The sequence below is a fragment of the Urocitellus parryii genome, chromosome 9 (genome assembly GCF_045843805.1).
Source record: "Urocitellus parryii isolate mUroPar1 chromosome 9, mUroPar1.hap1, whole genome shotgun sequence".
Lineage (NCBI taxonomy): Eukaryota > Metazoa > Chordata > Mammalia > Rodentia > Sciuridae > Urocitellus > Urocitellus parryii.
The window spans coordinates 143,072,414-143,094,649 of record NC_135539.1 but is presented as its reverse complement, the minus strand read 5'-3'; the positions used below and the strand labels follow the sequence as shown (position 1 = coordinate 143,094,649).

Sequence of the window (22,236 nt, the reverse complement as noted above, 5' to 3'; positions counted from 1 at the left end):
GAAACTCACAGTCGGGGGTCCTAAGGCCTCGCTGTGGCACTTAGTTTCTGCTGACTAATGTAAGCAGTAAAGTGTAAATGATTCACATTCCGCCAAGTGACCATGGCTTTCCTGCCGTTGTCCTTGGCCTACATACAAAGTGTCTCTCTGTGGAAACTCCATGTCCTCTGTCTGGCACAGCCTCTTCTGTGGCACTGCCTGTGGGTCTATCTCCTGGCCAGTATCCCTGCTGTCTCCCGAGGGCCCTCCCAGCCCCACTGCCGCCCCGTCCTCTCGCCAGCCCTCTGCTTCCACCTGGGATGCCCAGTCAGCCCATCAGCAGCCGCGGCAGGGCTTGGCCCCCTGCCAGCTGTGCTCCGCAAGCCCCGTGCAGGCCCCTTGCTGCTTCTCAGCCTGAACCAGCGCTGCCCGCACTAAAATATTAATGGCTCCCTTTGTGAAGGATAACACTGGGAAGCTTCTTATTGTAAATTAGAATTGTCAGGGAGGCAGAAACCACGACAGAGGAGATCAAGCAAGTTTGCCAAAGTATCTCAGCGGTTAGGACCAAGGAGGGCACCGTGAGCTCCATCTTGCCCATCAAGATGGTGGGTGCTGGCAGTGGGAGATGCAGTCACCCTCCTGGAGGACTGAGGTTCGTGGTCTTGGCCACCTTGGGGGGCTTGTGGAAGGTGGATGCCTGGGGTTTTGCCTAGTACCTCCATTCCTGGTAGAGTGGAAGAAGGAAGGGCAGCATCGAAGGGAAAAGGCAAACTGTTTGGTTCAAGGAAACAGGGACTTCCTGTGGTTAGAACTGCTGTGACACATGGGGTCTGCATGGCTGAAGGAAGCCCCGGGGGAGAGACAGCCAGGCTCAGAGGCAGACAATGTGCTCCGCCTCTGGGATCCTCCGGTAAAGCCAGCCCTGGGCACTCTATCTGATCCCGACTCTGCCAGCGTGGTCTTTGTGTTCCAGGGTCCTGGGCGGATCACAAGGCTGAGCTGGGTCTGCAGAATGAATGAATGACTAATCAGAAAGGGGAGGGGGAGGGGGATGGAGCAAGACGGACCCTTGATATTTGCAGCCCAGTCATGTTAAAAATTTTATTCCTTTTATGAGGAAGAGAGTACAAAGGGCCAGGGACAGACATATATAGGAGGAAGAGAGAGTCTCACCTCAGCAGAGGACACCCCGTGCTAACCTAGGCAGGAATCCTCAGACACCCAGGCCCAGTGCAGGAGGCTTGGCCAGCGGCCCCAGGGCTGCAGGCATGTGCCACCACCCCCCGGGAGTCCTGGGCTGGCCTCTGGCTGCCAGTAACCCCACACTACTTCCCATTCTCCAGAGCGACCCGGCCACGCTCATCTCGCCAAGCTCCCAGTCTGAGTCCCACTCTCTGACCTTTCTCTTGACATGATTCTACGGCTCCGTGGCCCCTGCACACATCCTCATGGTGGTAGACGGACCTTCGCCTTTGAGTTGAGGAGGTTCAACTCTGCCCTCACCCCCTCCACCCCTCCTTTCACCTGCAGGTCCCTGGAGCACAGAGACCCTGTGGAGGGGGGCGGAAACACGTCACTTCAAGGCAGAGGCCTGCTTTGTGAGGACCCTGGGTGTCATTCCAACAGACTTAGCTGAGAGCACCTATGCTACACCCCTCCCCAAGCTCTGCCCGCCCGCCCTCTCCTTCCCTCCCTCCCAGGTCACTGTGCTGAACTGAAAGCTCATTTTACAGTAAAGCAGCAGCAAGGCGAGCCAGGCCCCAGGAGGCGCCTGGGAGCCCAGTGGGCACGTGCCCTGCAGGGAGTGTGGCCAGTCATGGGAGACAGTTGCTATGGGATATGTTGAAAGCAAGAAACGCAGCTTAATTGTGGATGTCCTTATAAATGTGGTGCCATGAGAAGGGCCCAGGCGGCTGGCACGGCTGTTCCCGCATCAGGGAGAAGAAAGAGCGGCAGAAACAGCTGGGGGGGAGGGGGGGAGTTCCGGCTGAAGTCACACGCAGGACACTTGGGACTCCAGGCCCCTTCCTTTTGCCCAGGTCTGGCAGAAGCGGATCTAAGCGTTTGCAAATTCGCAGTCGTAGTCTGTCATGCGGCACATGATGAACTTCCACTGGCGATCCCTGTGGGGACAGTGGGAAGGAACGTCAGGGAGAAGAGCCACCCACCAGGGGAAGAACCTGCTGGGGAACAGGATGGATCTGGGAGTGCAGGGACACCAAAGCTCACCGTGTCCTTGGAGGACTTGTCCATGAAGTCTCCAGAGAACCGACACATCTGCAGGAGGCCTGGCTGCCCCTTGCAAGGGGACAGTGAGGTTCCAGCCACACAGAGGCTCCTGTTCCTCCCTGGTGGCCAGCTCCCCACAGCGTCCCCTGAGCACCTCAAGGACCAGAGGCTAGCGACATGGTGAAAGCACTTGTTTGACACCCTCCGCCTCCCACTGAGACGAAACTTCTTTCTCTGGGGCCACTGTGTTCTCATGGAACCCCTCTTGACTGAGCGCTCACGGTGCCAGTCCACCTGCACTCCTGTGTGTCTCTTAAGAAAGCACTAAGCAGAGAAATGAAGGGAGGGGACCACGTAGGACCCCGCTCCCCAGGTGAAAAGGAAATGCCCGCCTTCTGGAACACAGGAAATGGAGTGGCCCTTGAGTCCAAGTGGGGAGGGGCCCCAGGGGACACAGAATTGCTCAACTTTGAAAACCATGGTGTGGCTACCTGTCAGGGGAGGTTCCTTGCTAAGAACAGGGCCATGTCTTCATTCAACCATTTAATAACAATCTCTTGGGTGCCACCCTGCCCGACGCTCTGCTGACCCAGCCCCATTTAACAGTGTCACTGGTGGCTGGACTGGAAGCCCTCCAGGCACTCAGCCTGCTCTCTCAGTGTCTCACGTGATTTGGGTTGAGGGGCAGAGGCAGGCTGGGAGGGCTAAGTGATGGCTTTTAGGGAACACGAATAAGAGGCGATGAGTCAGACTCCAAGTCTGCTGGACCTCACACCATGCTGCCCCCCAGCAAGGTGCCCCTGACCCCACTAGAGGACGAAGCTGTCATACCCTTTGCCCAGTCCCGATAAAGGGCAAAAATAGCTTCCCTGTATTCAATCCTTCAAACCCTCCCAAAGCACCCTGGGGTCCTCTGACTCAGAGTTGGCTTCTGAATGGGAGGTGGGATAACCACCGGTTCTGGGGATCGATGCGCCCCCTGGAGCCGCCCACGCAGGCTTCCCAGCGCTGCCTGCTGCTCCAGGTACCTGCGTAGGGCAGTAGGGAGGAGATGCCCAGGGCAAGCCTCTGAGGCTCTGGATGATCTATCAGCTATTCATTGGTGTGTGTTTCTACAAATGTCCACAGAGGACATGGCTTGTTTTAGATATTGAGCAGATTGGCGGCCAGTCTTATGTACCTATGTACCAAGAAACAGAGGTAAATCAGACTTTATGGCCCAGCATTTCTACTGATTTTTAAGAAAAATTAACTAATTTTTAGTTAACTAATTGCCTAATCGATGCCAAGAGAGATACTTGGTCCTCAGAGGAGCAAGCTCTGCCCCCAGGCTCAATCTCTGGGTTCCTTCCAGGACAGGGTTTTCATCCAGGGGTGCATTTGCTCTCTAGTGAATATTTGGCAATGTCTGCAAACAGTTTTGCTTGTCACAACTGGGGATGGGACACTACTGGCATCTAATGTGTAGGCTTCACATGCAGAACCACAGGACACACCTCTGTCTGTCTGTCTCCAGATGTCCACAGTGGTCGTGCCAGTCCCCGAGTTCTTTACTAAGAGGGAACCACCATGATTTGCATATGAAGGCGGGCAGGTGCCCAGGGAGTCTCTCTGGCCATACCCTCCAACCTGGACCTCAGCATCTTCAAAAGGGCCAAGGAACCCAACTTAGAGATCTTTAAGCTGCTGATATTAGTGACAGCAGCAAAATTGCATGGGTATACTCATTTTTTTGGGGGGGTGGTGGTGGTATTCATTTTTAAACAATGCAATGACGTATTCCTCAGTTTTCTATGATTCTAGGTTATCCATAAGACCGAACATTTCCAAACCATCAGGAATTGCACATTTGAACTGCCAAAATATATTTATTTTGCAATCATTTTGGATGCCCTTCTCTCTGTACTGCATTCTTTTCTGCCTTCTTAACCAGGAAATGCAGAATCGATTTCTTTCTGACCTTTGTTAGGAGCACTGGACACCCTACTAGGTGGCAGTTGCCTGTTGCACTGTGGGGAACACCTCCCTGCCCAGTGGCACAGTTTCCCTCGTTCACTGAGTTCTTGGCCTTCCTTTTTTTGTTGTGCGTACATCATTCAGCTGTTTCTTCTCATGGATGAAACGGGTTTCATTCTAAGTAATATTCTCTAAGTTGTTCTTTTTAGAAAATAGGTAACTAAGGGAGTTAAGTTATGATAGCTGTGGGTCTCTCCTGTGGGTGTTTTGTTCTTCATGGAGCCTCCAACATCTACTGGGCTTTTCCAGAGCTACTTAATGTCTTTCTTAAAAAACAAAAAAACCCCTATGCCATCTTAAATAAGTTATCTTCAGTCAAAGGAGGTGTAATCTCATTTGAAAACATAAATATACACAAAAGATAAGTCACACTCAAATTCAGCATAGTTATCTAATGAGCTAATGTAAGTTTTATTTGGTTTGCAAAATAGGCACTGGTCATTTTCTAGGAATTCATTTCTGTACAGAGTGACCACCACCTTATTAAAAGTAGGCAAGCCAATCTTTGACCCCTGAATTACCCTGTACCTCTCTGTATCATAGTGGAACTGGGCCGAACTCCAGGGGAAGGACATATCTGCAGGAATCTTGATTTTTATTTCCTTATTGTTTTGTCTTGATGTATTCTAGGTAGGGTTGGGAGCTGACCATGAGAGAGGGAATTTTAAAAGCTCATTTTTTTTCTTTCTTCTTTAGATTAAAGTTTCCTCTTTCATATAAAAAAAATTCTAGCATTGTCAAGGATTGAGGTATTCCTTTTTCATTGTAATTATGTTTAGCGGGTGCCCTGGGGTCTGTTAGTGCCTCGCCCCAGATTCATAGTCTGGAACCTGAAAGCTGGTGTATTGGCATTAAGAGGTGGAGTCTCTTGGGAGGTGACTAAGTCTTAGGGGCTCTGCCCCCACCCCTGGGATTAGTGCCCTAATACAGAGGCTGAAAGGAGCTGCCTTGTCCAGTCTGCCTGTGAGGACACAGGAAGTGTCCTTTACAGCATAGAACAGTCCTTCCCAGACACGGAATCTGCTGGCACCTTCATCTTGGGCTTCTTAGTCTCCAGAAGGTGAGCAATAACTTTCGGTTTGTTATAAATCACCCAGCCTAAGGTTTTATGTTACAGCTACCCACCGACCAAGACAGTCGGCCATTGTATTCCTTCCCTCCCATGCCCCTCCTCTCCTCTCTTCCTTCCCAAAGTGGGGGTCATGTAGCGTCAGGATTGGACAGGGTCCAGTGTGACAGTGGACACTCTGCCAACAATTTTTGCCTTCTTCTTTTGATGCTTGGTGAGAGAAGTGCTCTTTGAAATCAATGTGGAGAAGAGCTGGGGACATCAAGGGACACCAGGTTTAGGACTCCTCTGGGAGCAGGCGGGATCCACCCTCGTCTCCCAGGGGAGCCGCCCTGTGAACAGAGCTCCTCACACCAGCTCACCTCTCCTGGCCTCCTGCTGTCCAGCCAACTCCTGGGCTCGCCCTTGACCCAGCAGGAAACTCGGGGAGGGAGCCCAGCCAGCTGTTCCTGCAGGTGTGATCTCAACTAGAACCGGTTCCTACCTCTGCTGCCCCCGACCCCGGGGAAGGGGTCCCCATCTCACCTTTCCACGGCAGAGAAAGTGGTGGTGGCTCCTCGCATGTAGTAATCGTAGTTGTAGGAGATCATGTCTATTTCCTCCCCATAGTGGCCTGGGTATTCTGTCGTCAGCCTGTGGGAGCACAAAGAGGGCAGGGGGGAAAAGATCAAGCTGGCCATGATGGCAGGGAGCAAGTGGAAAACAGAGTGGAGAGAGGCGAGGGGGACATCTTGGGCTACAGCCCCCTCCAAGCTCCTCCAGGCCCCAGGGACAGCAGCCTTCTCCCATCCCCACCCTCCAGTTCCTGGCTGGACAAGAAGAGGCACAGACTTCCCAGGCTTGGAAGCAGCATCAAATAGTCACACTCTAGTCCAGCCACCTGGGATGATGCTTACAAAATGTGGATCATGACTCACTATTAGATCATAAAATTGATTTGGCTATGACCAGTTTTAAAAAGGAAGAAATAAAAAGAACAGAAGATATCAGAGAATGCATTGCATGCAATAAAGATCAGCCAGTATGTAGATGTAAATTTTTTGTATGTATATGTATATTGATGCGATGTACCTATTGTGTGATAGTTTAATACATATTTCTTATCATGGGTCACAATTGAAAAAGTGTTCAAAATTATTCAACTAAAATGTAAGCTCCACAAATGTGAAGTTTTTGTTGTGTACGTTTCTCTGGCAACTAAAACAGTTCCTGGTACATAGTAAATATTTGCAAAATAAATAAATGTCCTTGGGAGAGTCATTTAATCTGTTTCCTGTTCTTATAAAAGAATGGAAGCCACCTTATGGTAAATACCAGATGTGGAATCATTAAAGATATTTGTTTCTTCCTCTTCCTCTTTTCCCTTCTTTCTTCCCCAAGGTAGGGTCAATTCTAGGTTTCTCTTGAGCAGGCTTCTTATGGTTCATCCTAGAGTAAACCTAGAGCCCCTGGGTTCTCATAAGGGCTTTGATCCTGGGGTCTTCAGACCAAGAGAGTCTTTTCAGTGTGAAGTGGGTTCTCCAAGTGTATCCACATCCCCAGGGCTGCCCAGGAAACAGCTAGTGAGTGAGCACCAGTGATTCCATTTGGTTTAGGTTGACCAGGTCATTGCATATCGATGGTGGAAAGATCTTCCCCACCGTAGACCGATGATCTTCCTCTTAAGATGATGAGGATGGTCATGAAGTCTTGAGAGGCCTGAGTTTCCAGCTGCAGGGGTCCTTGGAGGATCCTGGTTTGGGTGCAGCAGGACAGTGGTCATCCCAGGAGTTCCGGACAGGAGCAGAAACCAAGGCCACCCCTAGCTCATGGTCATTCCATCCACATTGCTCATCTCCCCTCCTTCTATCTTTGTCTTTCCCTAGACATGATTATGCTCTATCAGACGCCAAGCCCAGGCCAGAGCAGGCTGCGTGTGTCTGCTTGACGTGCAGATGAAGGAAAACCAGGCTGTTAGTTAGGGGCCTCTACAGAGACCTGGAAGCAGGACTTCCTCTCTCTCTCTCTCTCTCTCTCTCTTTTTCTTTTTTTGTTAAATATCTGTTTTTTAAAACCAACCTTTCTCTCCCTCCCTCCTTCCCTCCCTCCCTCTTTCTTTCTTTCTTTCTTTCTTTCTTTCTTTCTTTCTTTCTTTCTTTCTTTCTTTCTTTCTTTCTTTCTTTTGCTGAGAATCAAACCCAGTGCCTCCCACATGCTAGGCAAGTGCTCTGCCACTGAGCCACAACCCCAGACCCCATGGACTTCCTATTTCTAATGAAAATGTCAATTAACTGTCCCCTCCGTGGACCTAATAGGGCCTCCTTTGAATCCCACTGCTTTGTGATCCTTGAAGATTCTAATAGGGCTGAGCTAATGTTTACCCCCTCCCCAAAAGAGGGGATTATGAATATTGTCAATGAATTTTTTATGAGGGAAATCCTTTTATTTCAGGGAACATAAAATGCTTTCCAGAACAAAACTGTTTGCACATGAGGTAAAAAGGTTAATAACCAATCATGTTTTCACTTCTGCCAAGAGAGTGTTCTCTATCTGGCAATAGTGAATTAGGCTAAATTCAATGGCCAAAACTATTTGGAAATAATCAGGCTAGATTTTCATTTCTTAAGTTTTTATTGGCCACTACAATCTGCCCTCTGATTACTTGGATAGTTAAATATATTTGGAATTAAGTGCGGAAGAAAAACTTGCATATTTTGGTAAACATCAAGAAGCCTTAAGCCCCAAAGGGAGGAAAGATGGTGCAATGCTTTCATTAACGAGGACTCTGACTTCATGTCTGATCACAGACAGACCCAAGGCTGCCTGCCCAGCTGGACAGTGCATCTGAGAAGCCTCCTGTAGACAGGGATGCTGCCCAGGGGGTTTCTAGAATGTTCTGGAGAAGGTGCCACACATCCTCACTGGTCCCAGTTGGGTTTGGTTTTGTTTGATGTTTGGCTATTGCTTTGTTTTGTATCATAAAAACCATGAGGTCAAGTTTAGAATCGCTTCCAAAACCCTGAGTAAGGGAGAAGAAGTAAAAGAAGATGGATATTGACAGAAATCACCCCTACTTTCTGAAACCAAGAACATGGAGGGAGACATGACTCCATCATTGCAGGAAGAGACCCTGCCAAACACCACTCATAGCAAGAACTTGTCTATTTCTTTGTGGTGCTGGGATTAGAACCTGGGGCCTTGTGCATGCAAGGTAAGCACTCTACCAACTGAGCTTCATCCCAGCCACAGAACCTGTGTTTCAATGTGGCCCAGGAGGCTGTAGTTTTGAACCAGACGGATGTCTCCATTTAGTTGTTGATGACCTCTTTCCCTCTCCTCCCTCTCTCTCTCTCTCCTAATAAATGAAAGGCCCTGTAATCAATGGCTCCTCTGAGAGAAGAAAGAATTTGAACTTTCAGAGCTGGACACTAAGAGAGACAGGGTGTAGGGACTAGTGGGGAAGACGCCATGAGGAGGCCCCCTGGTCAGGGGCCTGTGGGATGTGGCGTTGGCCTTCCTCAGGACAGGGGTGGTCCAGCTTTCTTGTGACTTTCCAGGTCACTTCAGGGAAAAGTTGGCACAGCCACTTCATACTGAGCCTTGACCCACACTTCAAAGAAGCCTTCAGCTGGGCATGGTGGAGGGAGGAGGTCAGGACGGTGGCTTGGCTGAGTTTGTGGACCCGACTAGTGCCTGATTTTAAATATCCTGTTCTGGTGTCCTCTGGCAGGCCAGGCCCACATATTCAGCATTTGATGAAAATCGTGTGACCGTGTCATGCTTCCTGCTGATGGCCACGTGGTGAGCTCAGGGTCATCGGCACGTGGCCCCGCGCACTCCTTCTCGGAGCCTGTGTAGGAGAGCCCAGGGGAACCCCACACCTGTAGGCCTGATGCTCCACACTCTCCCGACAGCAAATCGCCGAGAGCTTTCTTGGTAACCCCAGCCTGCTCATGATCCACCCTCTCTACAGAGATTTTCCAGCAAAGCAGCCAGGAACGAGAACCTGTCCGACGAGGCCGCCTTGTCTGCTTCGGTGACGCCCTGGTGTCACCAACAGGTGTTGCAACTGAACCATTTAAATTATTTTTGCAAACATAGGAAAAACAAAACCCATTGCAGTTATGCATGTATAAAGAAAGGTGCCCATGAAGGAATAAGTACCCTGGTTACCCCCAGAGGGCTGGGCTTGGCCAGTGGGACTGAAGGACCAAGACCTCTGCCTGCTCCCTGGAGCTGGGATGGGAGAGCGAGTGTCCGACGTCCCTGGACGACTTCTGGTGGCATCTGGGGTTCATGTTTCATCAGTTCGGTGAGCGTCACGACCCAGGGAACACAGTCCCAGGGATATCTCCGGCTTACATCGGAAGAGGAACATCCCTGAGCATTCTTCAGATTGCTCTCTCGGAACGGAGTTTCTGGCGCTCTGTCCCAGCCCAGGCCTGGCCGGCAAGCACCTTTGTGGTGACTCAGTTGACTTCATCAGCCACATGATGTCCCCCCAACGGCCCCCTCCACTAGAGTGACCACCTCCGGGCTCTGCTGCTGCTCCTGGAGGTCTCTTCTTCCCTCACCAGGTGAGAGACGGCTCGGTGCTGGGCAAAGAGATGGCCCTGCTCAGCCCTCAGCTCCCGCTCTGTGTAATAGGGTCGCAGCTTCTGTGTGTGAGGTTCCGCGACCAACACACGCGCGCAGGCTCCCTTCCACAGCAAAAGCCGCCCTCCTCCTCCCCGTCGGGAGCTCAACCCAAATCTACGAATTCTGCTCACTGTATACCCACTCACGTTTGCCGGTGACTGGTGAGGAGCTGTTGTGTGGAGAGCTGAATGGTCGCCTCTGGAGCCCAGTAGAGGGGTGAGGCCCAAGAGGCAGAATGAAGGACCAGACCTGCCCGCGGGGCCTGTCACTCCCAGCAGCCAGAGGACCCAGACTCGGGAGAGCCACCAGACGCATCGGAAACTCCTGTGTCTGAGGTTTGAGTCCCGGGAGGGGGACGTGGCGGGGAGGCCCTGGCCGTGTGTAGCAGCAAGGACACGTCTGAATTATGAACATGGCCACTCCAGTTGAGGAAATGGACGACCCGTTCTGCCCAGAGGGGCTGCTGTGGGGCAGGAGGAGGGCCTGGTGGGTTGTGCCACCCAAGGTGAGGCTGTTAGTGGGGCCTCAAACCCTGGGGATCCCCAACACTTGCAGCTCTTGGGGAGGAATCCACAGAGAACTGCCCTCCCACCAGGCCTCTGGGAAAGCTGGTGTCAGAGGCTACCCTCCAGGGGCAGGGCGACGGCACAATGGAGGGACCTGTGATTCCTTCCTGTCCCTGACACAGCAGGACTGCGAGAGGGCTGGCAGACCCACCCCGTCCTGCACTAAGGTATGGACCTGAGGACGGGCCCTGAGCTTGGACTGGACGCTCTGGAGGGGGAGAGAAAGCAATGGGCAGCTTCACCGATTCTGTTGTTAACTAGGACCTCGGGAAAACCACACTCTGGCTTGGAACTTGGGGACGGAGATTGGGGAGCTAGGAGTGGGGAATGTGACGTCTGAGAGGCACAGAACCCCTGGGGTGAAGGGAGATGTAAGGGTCAGGCAAGTTGATGCCTGATTTTCCTGCCAAGATATATATTTTCCAGAGAACCCACTAAGACCGCAGACCATTTAGAAAAGGAAACAATTGCTCAGTGCAGGCCTCTGGCTCCGGGGACACCCTGGGTCCCTGCCCGGCCAGGAGACAGGCTGGCGTGAGAGGAGCAGCAGCTGGGCCTTCCTGGAGAGTGGAAGTGAGCCCAGCGGTCTCTGAAGGGCTGGGGCGCCTCCAGGGACATGTGTTTGTGGTTTGCAGACCACTGGACCAGGAATTTAAATTCTCCCTCACAAATAAATACATGCAAGTTCACACGCTCGTCCGATCCGGCGTGGACCGTTGGGTCCCCGTGTGTCCGCATCCATCAGGAATGTGCTCTCTAGCCAGGATGAGCGAGCCGCGCTGCCCAGCCAGAGACTGCACAGGCCCACGTCAGAGCAGCACCTTGGTTCCCACCAAACAAATAAATGCTGCACTCGTTTGGGAGTTGGCTCATGGTCTGTTTTTTCCAGCCCAGAGTGGTGGTATGTCCAAATCCCTAAATGCTCTCAGCACAGAGATGCTGGACACTTTGCTAGTTCAAAACAGTGCACGATGCTTTCCAAGGGGAAGAGGGTGGTCCCCACTGTGGGAGCCGAGTTCCCTGGAGGGAGACCAGCCAGTTACGGTGATGTAAGGGGAGGTTTTGAGTCAGAGAGTCATCAGCATTTCACTGTGGGAAAGTGCTGGACCCAGTTCTCACTTCCCTCGGCAAGGCTGTTAAAAGGATTCAGTAAAGTAATGCACACAAAAGACGTCTTTATCGGCTGGAAAGCGCCATCGCAGCCGCCAGTCCTCCCCAGCGCCCGTCCCTAGGCCGAGCCACGGGCAGTTACTCATTTCACAGATTCATTAAGGGTCGACTTTGTGCCAGGCCATATGCTGAGATGCTGAGGAAATGTGCCCGAGAGGTCTCATCCAATTTAGAAAGACTCTCTGGAACGCCATGACTCAGGCCGTTTAAGTCTGCCCCTGAAATGTCTAGACTCGCGTGGGCAGTGAGTGTCACAGCCTGCCCTGGCGCTCAGTAGACGCCAGTCCTGCCGCTTCTCCGAGGTTTCCTTGAACGGGCACCATTTCCCGTGGCCAGGGCAGCTCTCAGCTCTAACACCAAAGAGAAGCAGAGCCCTCCAAGTGCAGGTACACCCAGGGGACCCCCTCAGGGTCCGCTTGCCCCGCCCTTCTGAGGAAGTCCACCGTCAGCCGCTCCGCGTGCAGTCTCAGTGCTGAGGCGGGAGGACCCCACACCTGTCCGCGCAAATCCACAACACCAGGCCCCGCGACAGGACACAACCCGATAAACCCATCTTGTTCAGAAACATGACCGCCCAGGCACTAACCTGATGAATCAGAGGCACGTGGACGCCTGGGCAGAACAACCAGGCGCACAGGCTCACGGAACACACAGATCCTGAGAAGAGGCGCACCCAGGACGGGTCAGAGGCACCTGACCCTGTCCCCTGTCACTCCTCAGGAGCCTTGCCCAGGAAATTGTCAAGGACCAGCTGTGCTTATTTACATCTTGAAGGCTTTGAATGCCAGAGGGAGGCTGGTTCCATCCTGAGACAAGCAGATGGGGCAGGAACACAGCAGAAGGCCACTCCTCGGGGCCCCAGCAGGCTGGCAGTCTCTCACCCCCTCTCCTCTCCTCTCTGCAACCTTCATCCTCTCTTTGAAGACAGTGCACCTCTGGAACTGAGGCATCGGAAGCTCGGAAGCCCTCAAACACCTGGTTCCCAGCCATGATCCATGGATGGTCTGGAGGGAGGGCGAGACTCCAGACCCGGCAAACTTCTACAAATCCTGCTTAAGTGCACCACCCCTCTGTGCCCCAAAGACACTGTCCCCCAAAGCACTGAGGCTGTTCAGAGAGTAAGAGGCTGTGCTGTGGGGAGGGGAGGAGGGAGAGGGAGGAGAGCTTGCAGGAGGACACACAGAGACTCCTTCCACCTACTCCCCGGCTGGGACCTTCGATTTGGGACTCACCAGGAGCAGGTGCAGGAGGCTTTGTGGAAGGAGGTTGGGGAGCTGGGGGACTGGGGAGGGTTCTGCTCCTTCAGGCAGCCACAGACCTCAACTGAAGGGACTCTGGGTTCCCTGTCAGTGCTTCATGCTGTCTCTCTCCCTAGGGACACCGAAAGCCTCTTGGCCTCTGGAGTAGCACTCTCTGATGGCAGGGGCACACAGAACCCGCCAGGCGGTCCTGCCAAGCGTCAGACTGCAGAGATGAGTCACTAGCCTGAACCAGCCTTCAAGTGTGGTGACATTTTGGGTCCCTTTGTCCAAGGCAGAAACACCAGGCTTGTAAGGACATGGGACTGAGTTATCTGGGTGAATAACAAATACATTCTCCCAGTCCACTGGAAGCTTAGGTCGGTGGACACTGGGCATGAGCCGAGGAGAGGAGAAGAACAAAACCCCACAGGCTGTGATTTCAAATTGATCCAGAAAAGAGCAGCAGCTCCTTTTCTGTCTGTAACTATATGCTAGAACTAACCCACGACAGGGCTGGTTTCTCCCAGGGGGACGCGGGGATCCAGGCCCCCGAGTGGGTCTTGCAGCCTTGGATGTGACAGGAAGCTGGCATGGAGGAGGGAAGAAGCTCAGGCCCACGATCAGCAGGCCTCAGTCAAGGCTCAGCACCCCTGGGAAGTGGCTGGGCACTTGGGGTCAGCCCCGGCCTTGCTCCATGTTGTCTCCCTTCTGGTCAGAGAAGGAAGGGTGCGTTGGGCAGCTGCGGGCTCCCTGCAGTGCAACAATTCTAATGCGATCCCCCATCCTCACCGGGCTTCCCTGCAGCCCCAGGGTCAGGAGGGACTCACCAGCAGGAGTACGGGCACCTCTTGCTGTAGCGGCAGCAGTAAAACTGCCACTCTCGGTCCAGCACCGACTCGAAGTAGCGGCTCTGGAAGCCCGCCACCAGCCCATTGTTGGAGCACGTCTGGTACCTGAGGAGGAGAGAGCAGACCCAGAACCTAAGACGCTGACGCACAAACAGACCTTCCTGAGATCCCCCTGACACCACCTGCTCCTTCCCTGGCCTGATGCTAACAATATATTCCCTTTTTATACAAAAAATAGAAGTTAGGTAGAAATGACAAATGCTCACCATTAATATTCAAATGACTCAGAGTCTTTCAACTGGAGGAAGTTAGGGGACACTGCTCCTGAGACACCTCTATGGGTATGTAGTTAGGTGAAGGAACACATAAACTGGTGGTTATAAATTCTACAAATGCAACATTGTATATTTTTCAGGCCATTTAAAGTAAAAGATAATATTAATCATTTTACTGAACTTAAGAGGTGGGAGAACATCTTTACTACACGCATATGAGATAGTGCACTATTTCCAAGATACACAAAGAGCTCAAAAAACTTAACACCAAAAAAATAAATAACCCAATTAATAAATGGGCTAAGGAACCGAACAGACATTTCTCAGAAGCAGATACACAATCAATCCACAAATATATGAAAAAATGTTCAACTCCTCTAGTAATTAGAGAAATGCAAATCAAAACTACTCTAAGATTTCATCTCACCCCTGTCAGAATGGCAATTATCGAGAATATAAGCTATAATCAGTGTTGGGCTGAATGTTCTCTCTGATATGCAGATGCTGATCCATAATTAGGGACAGGACATGGGAAGAATGGGGGAACTTTGGGCAGAGTGGAGGAGAGGAGGTGTGGGGGCAGGAAAGATGGTGGAATGAGATGGACTTCATTCCCCTAGGTACATGCGTGACTGAACATACGATGTGACTCTACATCACGTACAACCAGAGAAATGAAAAGTTGTGCTCCATTTGTGTACAATGAATTGAAATGCATCCTGCTGTCCTAACTAATTAGAACAAATAAAGAAGAAGAAGAAGGAGGAGGAGGAGGAGACACATATAAATCCAGAGAATTGAGGAACTCAAGTCCATGGACTATTCTCTGCTAACAGCATCCCAGCCCAGAAGTGTGCAGGGCTCTGTCCAGGGCTACCACCCCCCGTTCTCAGGGTTGTTCAGGAGCCTTGTCCAAGCCCTAGTGCCACAGGGTCCCCAGCTGCCCCAGTGCTGCCGAGAGGCCAGAGAGGTGGAGCAGTCCCCACAGAGCAGGCCAGTGGAACTCAGCTCCCTCCAGGGTCCTTCCTGTCCTAGCACCAAGCCCTGCTCCTCACACGTGGCAGCTCCACCCCGTCCACGGTCCAGGAAGCAGCTTCACTGGTGCTGTGCTGTGCTGCTCCTGGAACTGTCCCTTGTATCTGACGGCACCTTCCTCACCAAGGGTGGGCTTGGAGCAGTGCAGACATTTCTTCCTCTGTCCCATCTCCAGCACCACCTTCTCCCATGCCCCAAAGCCCACAGCACCCTAAGTTTTGCCCCTTTCTGCTGGGATGATGAGGGTGCTGCTCAGAGGGTTCTCGCCTTACACAAACATGACCTTCACGGACTGCCCTGGTCTGTGGTTTATAAAGAGGAGAGGTTTCTGTAGTTCTGGTGGCTGGGGAATCCAGCCGCCTGGTGCTGGGCTCTGGTGAGGGTTTTCTTGCTGCATCTTAACGTGGCGGAGGGCATCTCAGGCCAGGCAGAGCAAGTAGGCCAGCTTGGGCCTCTATTCGCCTTCATCATAGGGCCCCTCCCCCATGACTGCCTCTCAGTGGACCCACCTCCAAATACCATCTACATGAATCTGGGGATAAAGTGTCCCATACGTGAACTTTGAAGGACACATTCAACCCCAGAACAAACCCTTACAAAATAGAGGTCTTTAGCCACCTCCGTGTCTTGGCGTTTTCTACTCATCCTGGCCCTGGATGTCCCCTTTCAAGAGTGGGAACAGCAGGTAGTTCGTGACTCAGCCTGATGGCTGCTGGGATACAGCCTGTTTGTCCAGAAAAGAAAAGTCCCCAGAAAGTGTCAGAAGCAAGGTGACAGTAAGTGCCCGGGCTGGCCGTGGAGAGGCCTTGCTGGCACGCAGACCAACACCGTTGGCAACTGGATTTTATTTTGTTCTTTTTCATTGCTGGAAATGAACTCATAGGATCTGAGGAATCTAGACATTAATCAGGTTGCTTATCCCTGGTTGGAAGGTGTCTTCCCTCTCCATTCGTTCGGTATCCGGGTACTCAACCAAACACAGGCACTAGGGCTACTAGGGGGGAGCAATGTGGGTAGCTCTGGGGCCCGTCTCCCAGCATGCTCTCTGCTGCCCAATTCCTAGCAACATGGGGGGGAGGCGACCTCAGCAGGAGCCTAAGAGTCAGAGCCAAGCTCCTGTGCATCTGGGGAGAGAAGGAGCAGCACATGGTGCTGGGTTCTGCCTCTCTCCAGCGCTGGGCTGTGGCTTTCCTCTGACAGAGCCCTCAGGACTGGGCTGAGCTGTGACCTCCCTGGAGCCATGGTGCCACGGCTCCCATTGTCCTGGGCACTCAGCAACCCTCAGCAGACAGGGTTCCCACGGCAGTAAGTTCCCTTAAGTAGAAATAGACGCAGGGAGATAAGCTGAGCAGAGGACTGAGGGCAAGCCAAGTTCCGCGAATTCCCCGCTGGCCGGCAGCCAGCCTGGTAGCCCGTTGGCCCCGAGTGGGAGCGTGCTGTGTCACCTTCTCACACACCACCTCAGGTCACACTGCCCAGACAAGACCGACTGGACCCCACAGGCGCCAGGCCTAGGAGCACGGGGTGAACTGCCAACCTGCTCCCGGCACCTGTGAGGCTGCCTTTCGGTAGAGTGAGCCTGCTCAGGAGCTGGTAGTGAGAATCATTCCTTCCAGGACGGGGTCTTGGAGTAATGCATTTCCACGGCGTGCAGAGTGGTGTGGCAGAGAGGCTCCGAGCAGGGGCCCTGCTGACACTGTTAGCCCTGACATCTGGCACCCTGGCTTCCTTCCCCAATGGCCTCAGTGTCCTCATCTGTAAAGTGGACATAATAGTTGCACGTACTTACCAGCTCACTGTGCAGATCACATGAGACAGTGCACAGAAGGTTCCTAGGAGAGTGGTGTTCGATGCTTAATAAATCTGTCATCATTAATATTATTGTTTGGTTCCAGGGACTGAACCCAGGGTGCTTAACCACTGATCTGGGGCCCAGCCCTTTTTTATTTTTTAGTTAGAGACAGTGTCTTGCCAAGTTGCTTAGGATCTTGCTAAGTCGCTGAGGCTGGCTTTGAACTTGCACTCCTCCTGGCTCAGCTCCTGAGTCACTGGTATTAGGTGTGCACCACCGCACCCAGCTCCAGGCTGTCATTGCATTCATCTCGTCTGCGGTCGCTGGGGGTGCACTTGGTGAAGCCACTCCCCTCGAGTGACAGGTGGACTCCCATACACCCTAGCAGCTGCCTCCCTGAGGCAGAGCTCACTGCTGTGGGAGTCTGGCCACCCACACTGTAGCACAGATGCTTTATTATGTCTTATCACCTCCAGAGGAAGTGCAGTCCTGTGGGAAACAGTCATTTAATCTTTATTTTGCATTCCTCATAGGCCCTGACCCTGGCCCTGCAATGTTAATGGAAGAATGGATGAACTGTGACTGAGCAGCCGTTTCCCATATCAGAGGCAGAAGTGACTTGTAAGAGCCCATCACTCAAGTCTGTGAAAGGCCCTGAAACTCTCTCCAAGGGTTTCCATGGAGCTGGTGAGCCATCTGCCTGGCTGTGCCCGCCTTCTCCCTCAGCGGCCTGCAGAGGGCGGGGCTCCGGGGTGCTCTGCTCCACAAGCCCCTCTCCTGCGCAGCTCTCTCTGTCACTGTTTGCAAAGCTTCTTCAGACCTGCACACTGACCTCAGCTGTGGGATGGTAGGCACAGGGGCCAGGCCTACAGAAAGGAAATGGGGGAGCCTGACTGGGCGGGGGGAGCTGGAGGGCCTACATTGCTACAGTTCCCCCAGCTCAATTCCAAAGGAAACAGTGGTGCAAGGGGGTGCGGAGGCTCTGATTCACTCCACAGCACCCACTTGTCTCTCCTGAGCGGTCTGCAGGACAGGTGAGTTGGACTCACCCAGAGAGGCGCCTCCTGCTCCACTCTCTCCCTGCTCTCTCGCGGTCCCCCAGAAGCCTGAGAGTCAATTTCAGTGTCACAAACTGCAGCAATATTAGCCCTGCTCCACCTGATACTAGAGACTTTCTAGAGGAAAATCACAGGGCAATTACTCCTCCACTGACAAGAACATTTTCAGACTGTTCTCAGAAAATGACCTTTCTGAAAATGGCTAATCTCAGGACATCACTCTGAAAGCAAATTTCAGACAGAAAATTTCTTCTGCCTCTGCAATAGCAAAACAGAATCAGCAGGACACAGAGAAGGAGCCCCTTGGAGGTCAGCAGACAGAGTGCTGGGCCCAGCTCTGACCTCAACATGTTCTGTGGAGCCCCACCCAAGCCACGGAGAGGGTTCCATGACATAATGCCAAGGTGTGACCGAAGGTCCAGGATCCAAGTTAGGATTTATCCCCGGCCAGAGCTCATGCCCGTGAGCTTTCGGGGAACATGAAAATTAAGTCTGTATTGCCCTGTTCCCGGTCACTCTGGCCAGGCTTTCTCATTTTGTCTGGATTCTGCATCAAGTCCAGGGCCACTGGGCAGGAAGGACAGCGGAAGCCAGACCTGGGAGGTGGGTGAGCCTGTGGGTTGTGTGTGAACTTCTGCATTGAGCTCCGGTCCCTCCTTCCCTGCTGGGCCCAGGTTAGTCTTACAGAAAGTGTGACCTCTTGGCAGCTGCAGTGGGGTTGGCTTGGGTGTAGAAGGGGGTGAAGGGACACAGCACCGCTGTGGTCAAGAGCTCTCAAAGTCTTACACAACGGACAGCTGGTTGTGCTGGGTGTTTTCTTCCCAGCTCCCAAATATACAGCTGCAGTCAAGGTGTGCTGTCCTATCCCCGACCCCACTGCAGAGATGGGCCAGGTCAGTTCTGACTGTGATCCAGACCAGCGTCTGGCTCCCTGCGAGGTGGGGGCCGTGTGGCGTGGCCTCCTGACGCCCTCAAATGTCTTCCCATTTCCTGGTGCTGGATGGGGCTCTCAGTTGTACCAGGAGGGTTTCATTCTTCTAAAGCTTTAACTTTTGGTGATTCTGTCCTCCCCAGAATAATTCTTTAAGTTGCTGTCAGGCTCTCAAAACCTGGTCCACAGAACTGTGGAAGGTCCATTAAGTCTTTCCACAAACGTTCCGTAGAACCTGCTCTGTGGATGGTGTTGCACGTGGTCTGGGATCCTTGCTGGAGGTCTGGTACTGATGATCCTCGTGGTGGTGGACATCGGAGATAAGAAGCAGATGGAGAGTGGAGCACGGGTGGGGACCACCGGGCAGGGAGGGCAGGGCGGGGGCAAACCCAGCTGGGAGGCAGGTTGCCCGGTCAAAGGAGCTTTTAGTGTTCTGGATTTTTCTCTTACGCCCAAACCCAATGACTCCACGATCCATCTCACCCTTTTGTTGACACATGTACCCATCTCTGCGAAGGGACAGGATCATGTGAAGGGGAAGAGACGCTGTTTGTGAGCCGTCTGCAATGCTATTAAAAGGCAGGAGAAGAGCTAGTTATTATTACTATGCTCATAAATATTTATGCTTTAATAGAAAGAGGAGCCACACACTAATTTCCTGACACCACTTTCTTTGGGGCCTGCGATCAGAGTTGTCAGGGTTGGATGCTTCCAGGGGACCATGAGACCAGCCTCAGAAAGTAGATCCCCACCTCCCCGACTCCAAGAGGTCCTCCCTCCTTGACACTCCAGCTCACACTGCTTTGTCTTCCTTGTGACAGGTCAATATATACCTCATACAGCATGTCCTGTCACTGAACAGCCTGTGGCGTGACAGTGTCACCACCTATGACTCATCCTCCTTCCAAAGGTAGGGCGTGAGCAAAGCCCTGCTGGGCCCAGTCTGCCTCCCTCCTGCCTGCAACCAGGCGAGAGTCCTGCTGTCCACATCCAGGTTCAGGTCAGCAGTCGGGACCAGGCATCAAGATAGGAAGCAGCTTCTCTGGATGGAAAGACCTGGCATAAGATAGAGGGCAAACACCTCCCTAAAACAGAGGTCCTGGCGCATTTTGGAAAAACACAAGTTGCGGAGACTACCACAAAGGCCCTAAGAAGATCCAGAGCATCTTGTGAGAGGTGTTCACTGTCCTGGAAGCAATTCCAGGCCTTTCAGGCAAGGTCCCATGCCACTTCGGTGAGTATTAAGTTGTAACAAGCTACTGATAACGTGCACTTAATGTTTAGAGATCATAATTGAATTAGGTGCTTTAAAAGCAAAATGGTAGGTATCAGACAATCTGGATTTCTGCTCCAACTTTGTCAGTTGTGGACAATGTGATGTTTATCCCCATGAGCCCTGATTTCCACAGAGTAGTCACTGTTGGTCACAACAATGCAAATGCAGGTTTAGAGAGGCTAGGTGATTTTCTTAAGGACACACAGCCAGTAAAATGCACACATTACCTCATGTAATTCCCATAACCACCGTGGGGCCCATAGATGCAGAGACTGAGGGTTTGAGGGTTGGCCTGGCTGGGTCAAGGACGTGCTGGGGCTATGTTTGGGGAATCTTCTGTCTGACTCCAAAGTCCTTAGACGTTCAGAAGCACACGCACATCTCCCGACTCTGCAAGTCTCTTACTGATTGGAGGATCGTAGCGGGCAGGAGCCCAGGGACAGGCAAATCTCTGAAGGAAGAAGTGGATTGTGCCTTCCTTACAAGAGCTAAGAGCGCTTTGCTCCCAGACAACGGGTTCCCGGTACTGAGAGTGACTTGGAGGGAAGGAAGGTCAGCAGGAGTCCTAGATCTGCCAACCCGCTCTCCCCCGCGGCCTTCTTGTCCTCAGAAGCCCTCACTGTGTGGATTCGATGACTTCTTTGGCTCAGCCCACACCACGGCCTGATCAGCACCTCTCCGCTGACCCTGACACTGGACGTCCGGCTGGCTGCCCTGCCCTTCCTGAGCCATGAGCCGGTGGTGGGTCTCCCTCTTCAGAGCCCTGGTCTGCCGTGTTCAGACAGACACAGCGGGTACGCCCGCTTTCCACTGCGGTGGTGAAGCCCACAAGGCTGGACAGGACCTAGTCCAGAGCACAGACCCTGTGTGAGGGACCCTCAGATCCCTTCAGTCTGCAAAGTTAACAACCATAAGCACTGGATGGAGGAAAGCGTATGAACAAGGACTAGATCATAGGCCACACGTGGATCTGGGTCAGGACCACAGAGCTTGCAGTAATGTCCGTTTCACGGTCTTCTCAGCTGTACTTCCCTGGGGCTCCACCTCCTAATCTGTGGTGTGACTGCTCCCAGGGCCTTCCCGTCCTGGGATTCCTGGTTTGGGCGATGGTCAGTTTGCCTTTTAAATTCCAGGTGTACTCCACAGCCTTCGGTTTTATGTGCCTGTTAGCCTTTCATTTTGAGGAAGCTTTACACTTACCGAAGAGCTTTAAAGACAACCCATGAGACTGATGTCTGCCCTCCATCCTGGCTGCCCTGGGGGCTACTTTCAGAACCTGGGGGTGTTTGTGCCTCATAAGGAAGTAACCAGCCCAATCTCAGACTTCACTGGGATTTCACCAGTTTTTCTACTAATGCCCTTTTTCTGTTCCAGGATTCAAACCAGATGCCGTGTGACATTTGGTCTTTAAAGCTTTTGAAATAAAGAGTTTAGTGGTCTACTTTTTAAATTATGGAGACATTAAGACCATGGGAGAATGCACACTGAATCAGGGACACATCCTGCGGCAGGAACATGCGTTGGCAATCCCCCTGGTGTGTCTCTGAGATGCTCAGGAGGTCTTAAAAGACCATTCTGCATCTTGGCACATGTGAAAAACCAAAATGAGGTGTGAACAATAAAGCCAAGCTCTGGTTGTAGAAACGGGAAGGCTGGGAATCAAAGACAGAGCAAAGTGACCTCCTTCACGGGAACCTTGCAGGGAAGGGGGGCCGGGGTTGGAATCGGGAGCGCCTCCAGCACTGAGGAGACATATCGCTCACCACGTGCTTACGGGGCCAAGGACACCAGCACCCCCTGGGCCATACGGCTACTGCAGTAGAGGAAGCTTAGAGGTGGGCAGTGCTGACCTAGGGGAGGCAGGGCCCTGCCCTGACTCAGAACCAGGAAGGGGGCGGCTGGCCCAGGCGGTGCAGAGCCCTGTCACCTATGGAAGCCGACACAGCCCTGAGGGGCAGTTTCCCTTCTTCTCTTCTCATTGTCTGAACTGTCGTGGGCGAATTCATAAATTCAGCTCTAGTATAAACGGTGCCCTACGCAGGACACTCTTCCTCCAAATTCAGTTCTGGGAGATCTGCCTTGCCCGAAAGAGGCCTCATCAAACGCCTCATTCGCTAGATCTTTCTGAGCT

General features: G+C 52.6%; 1 protein-coding gene across 2 annotated transcripts in view; it reads right to left on the bottom strand.

Annotated features, from left to right (window-relative positions):
- Positions 1-1,069: 1,069 nt before the first annotated feature.
- The window catches only part of Dpt (dermatopontin), a 269,201-nt gene continuing 248,034 nt past the window's right edge, over positions 1,070-22,236 (bottom strand). For both annotated transcript variants that reach the window (XM_077802359.1, XM_026405219.2), the window contains 3 exons: positions 13,718-13,843; positions 5,822-5,929; positions 1,070-2,105 (listed from right to left, as the gene is read on the bottom strand). In XM_077802359.1, the coding sequence (XP_077658485.1) occupies positions 2,039-2,105; positions 5,822-5,929; positions 13,718-13,843 (301 nt within the window). In that variant the 3' untranslated portion in view covers positions 1,070-2,038. The remainder of the gene's footprint in view (positions 2,106-5,821; positions 5,930-13,717; positions 13,844-22,236) is intronic.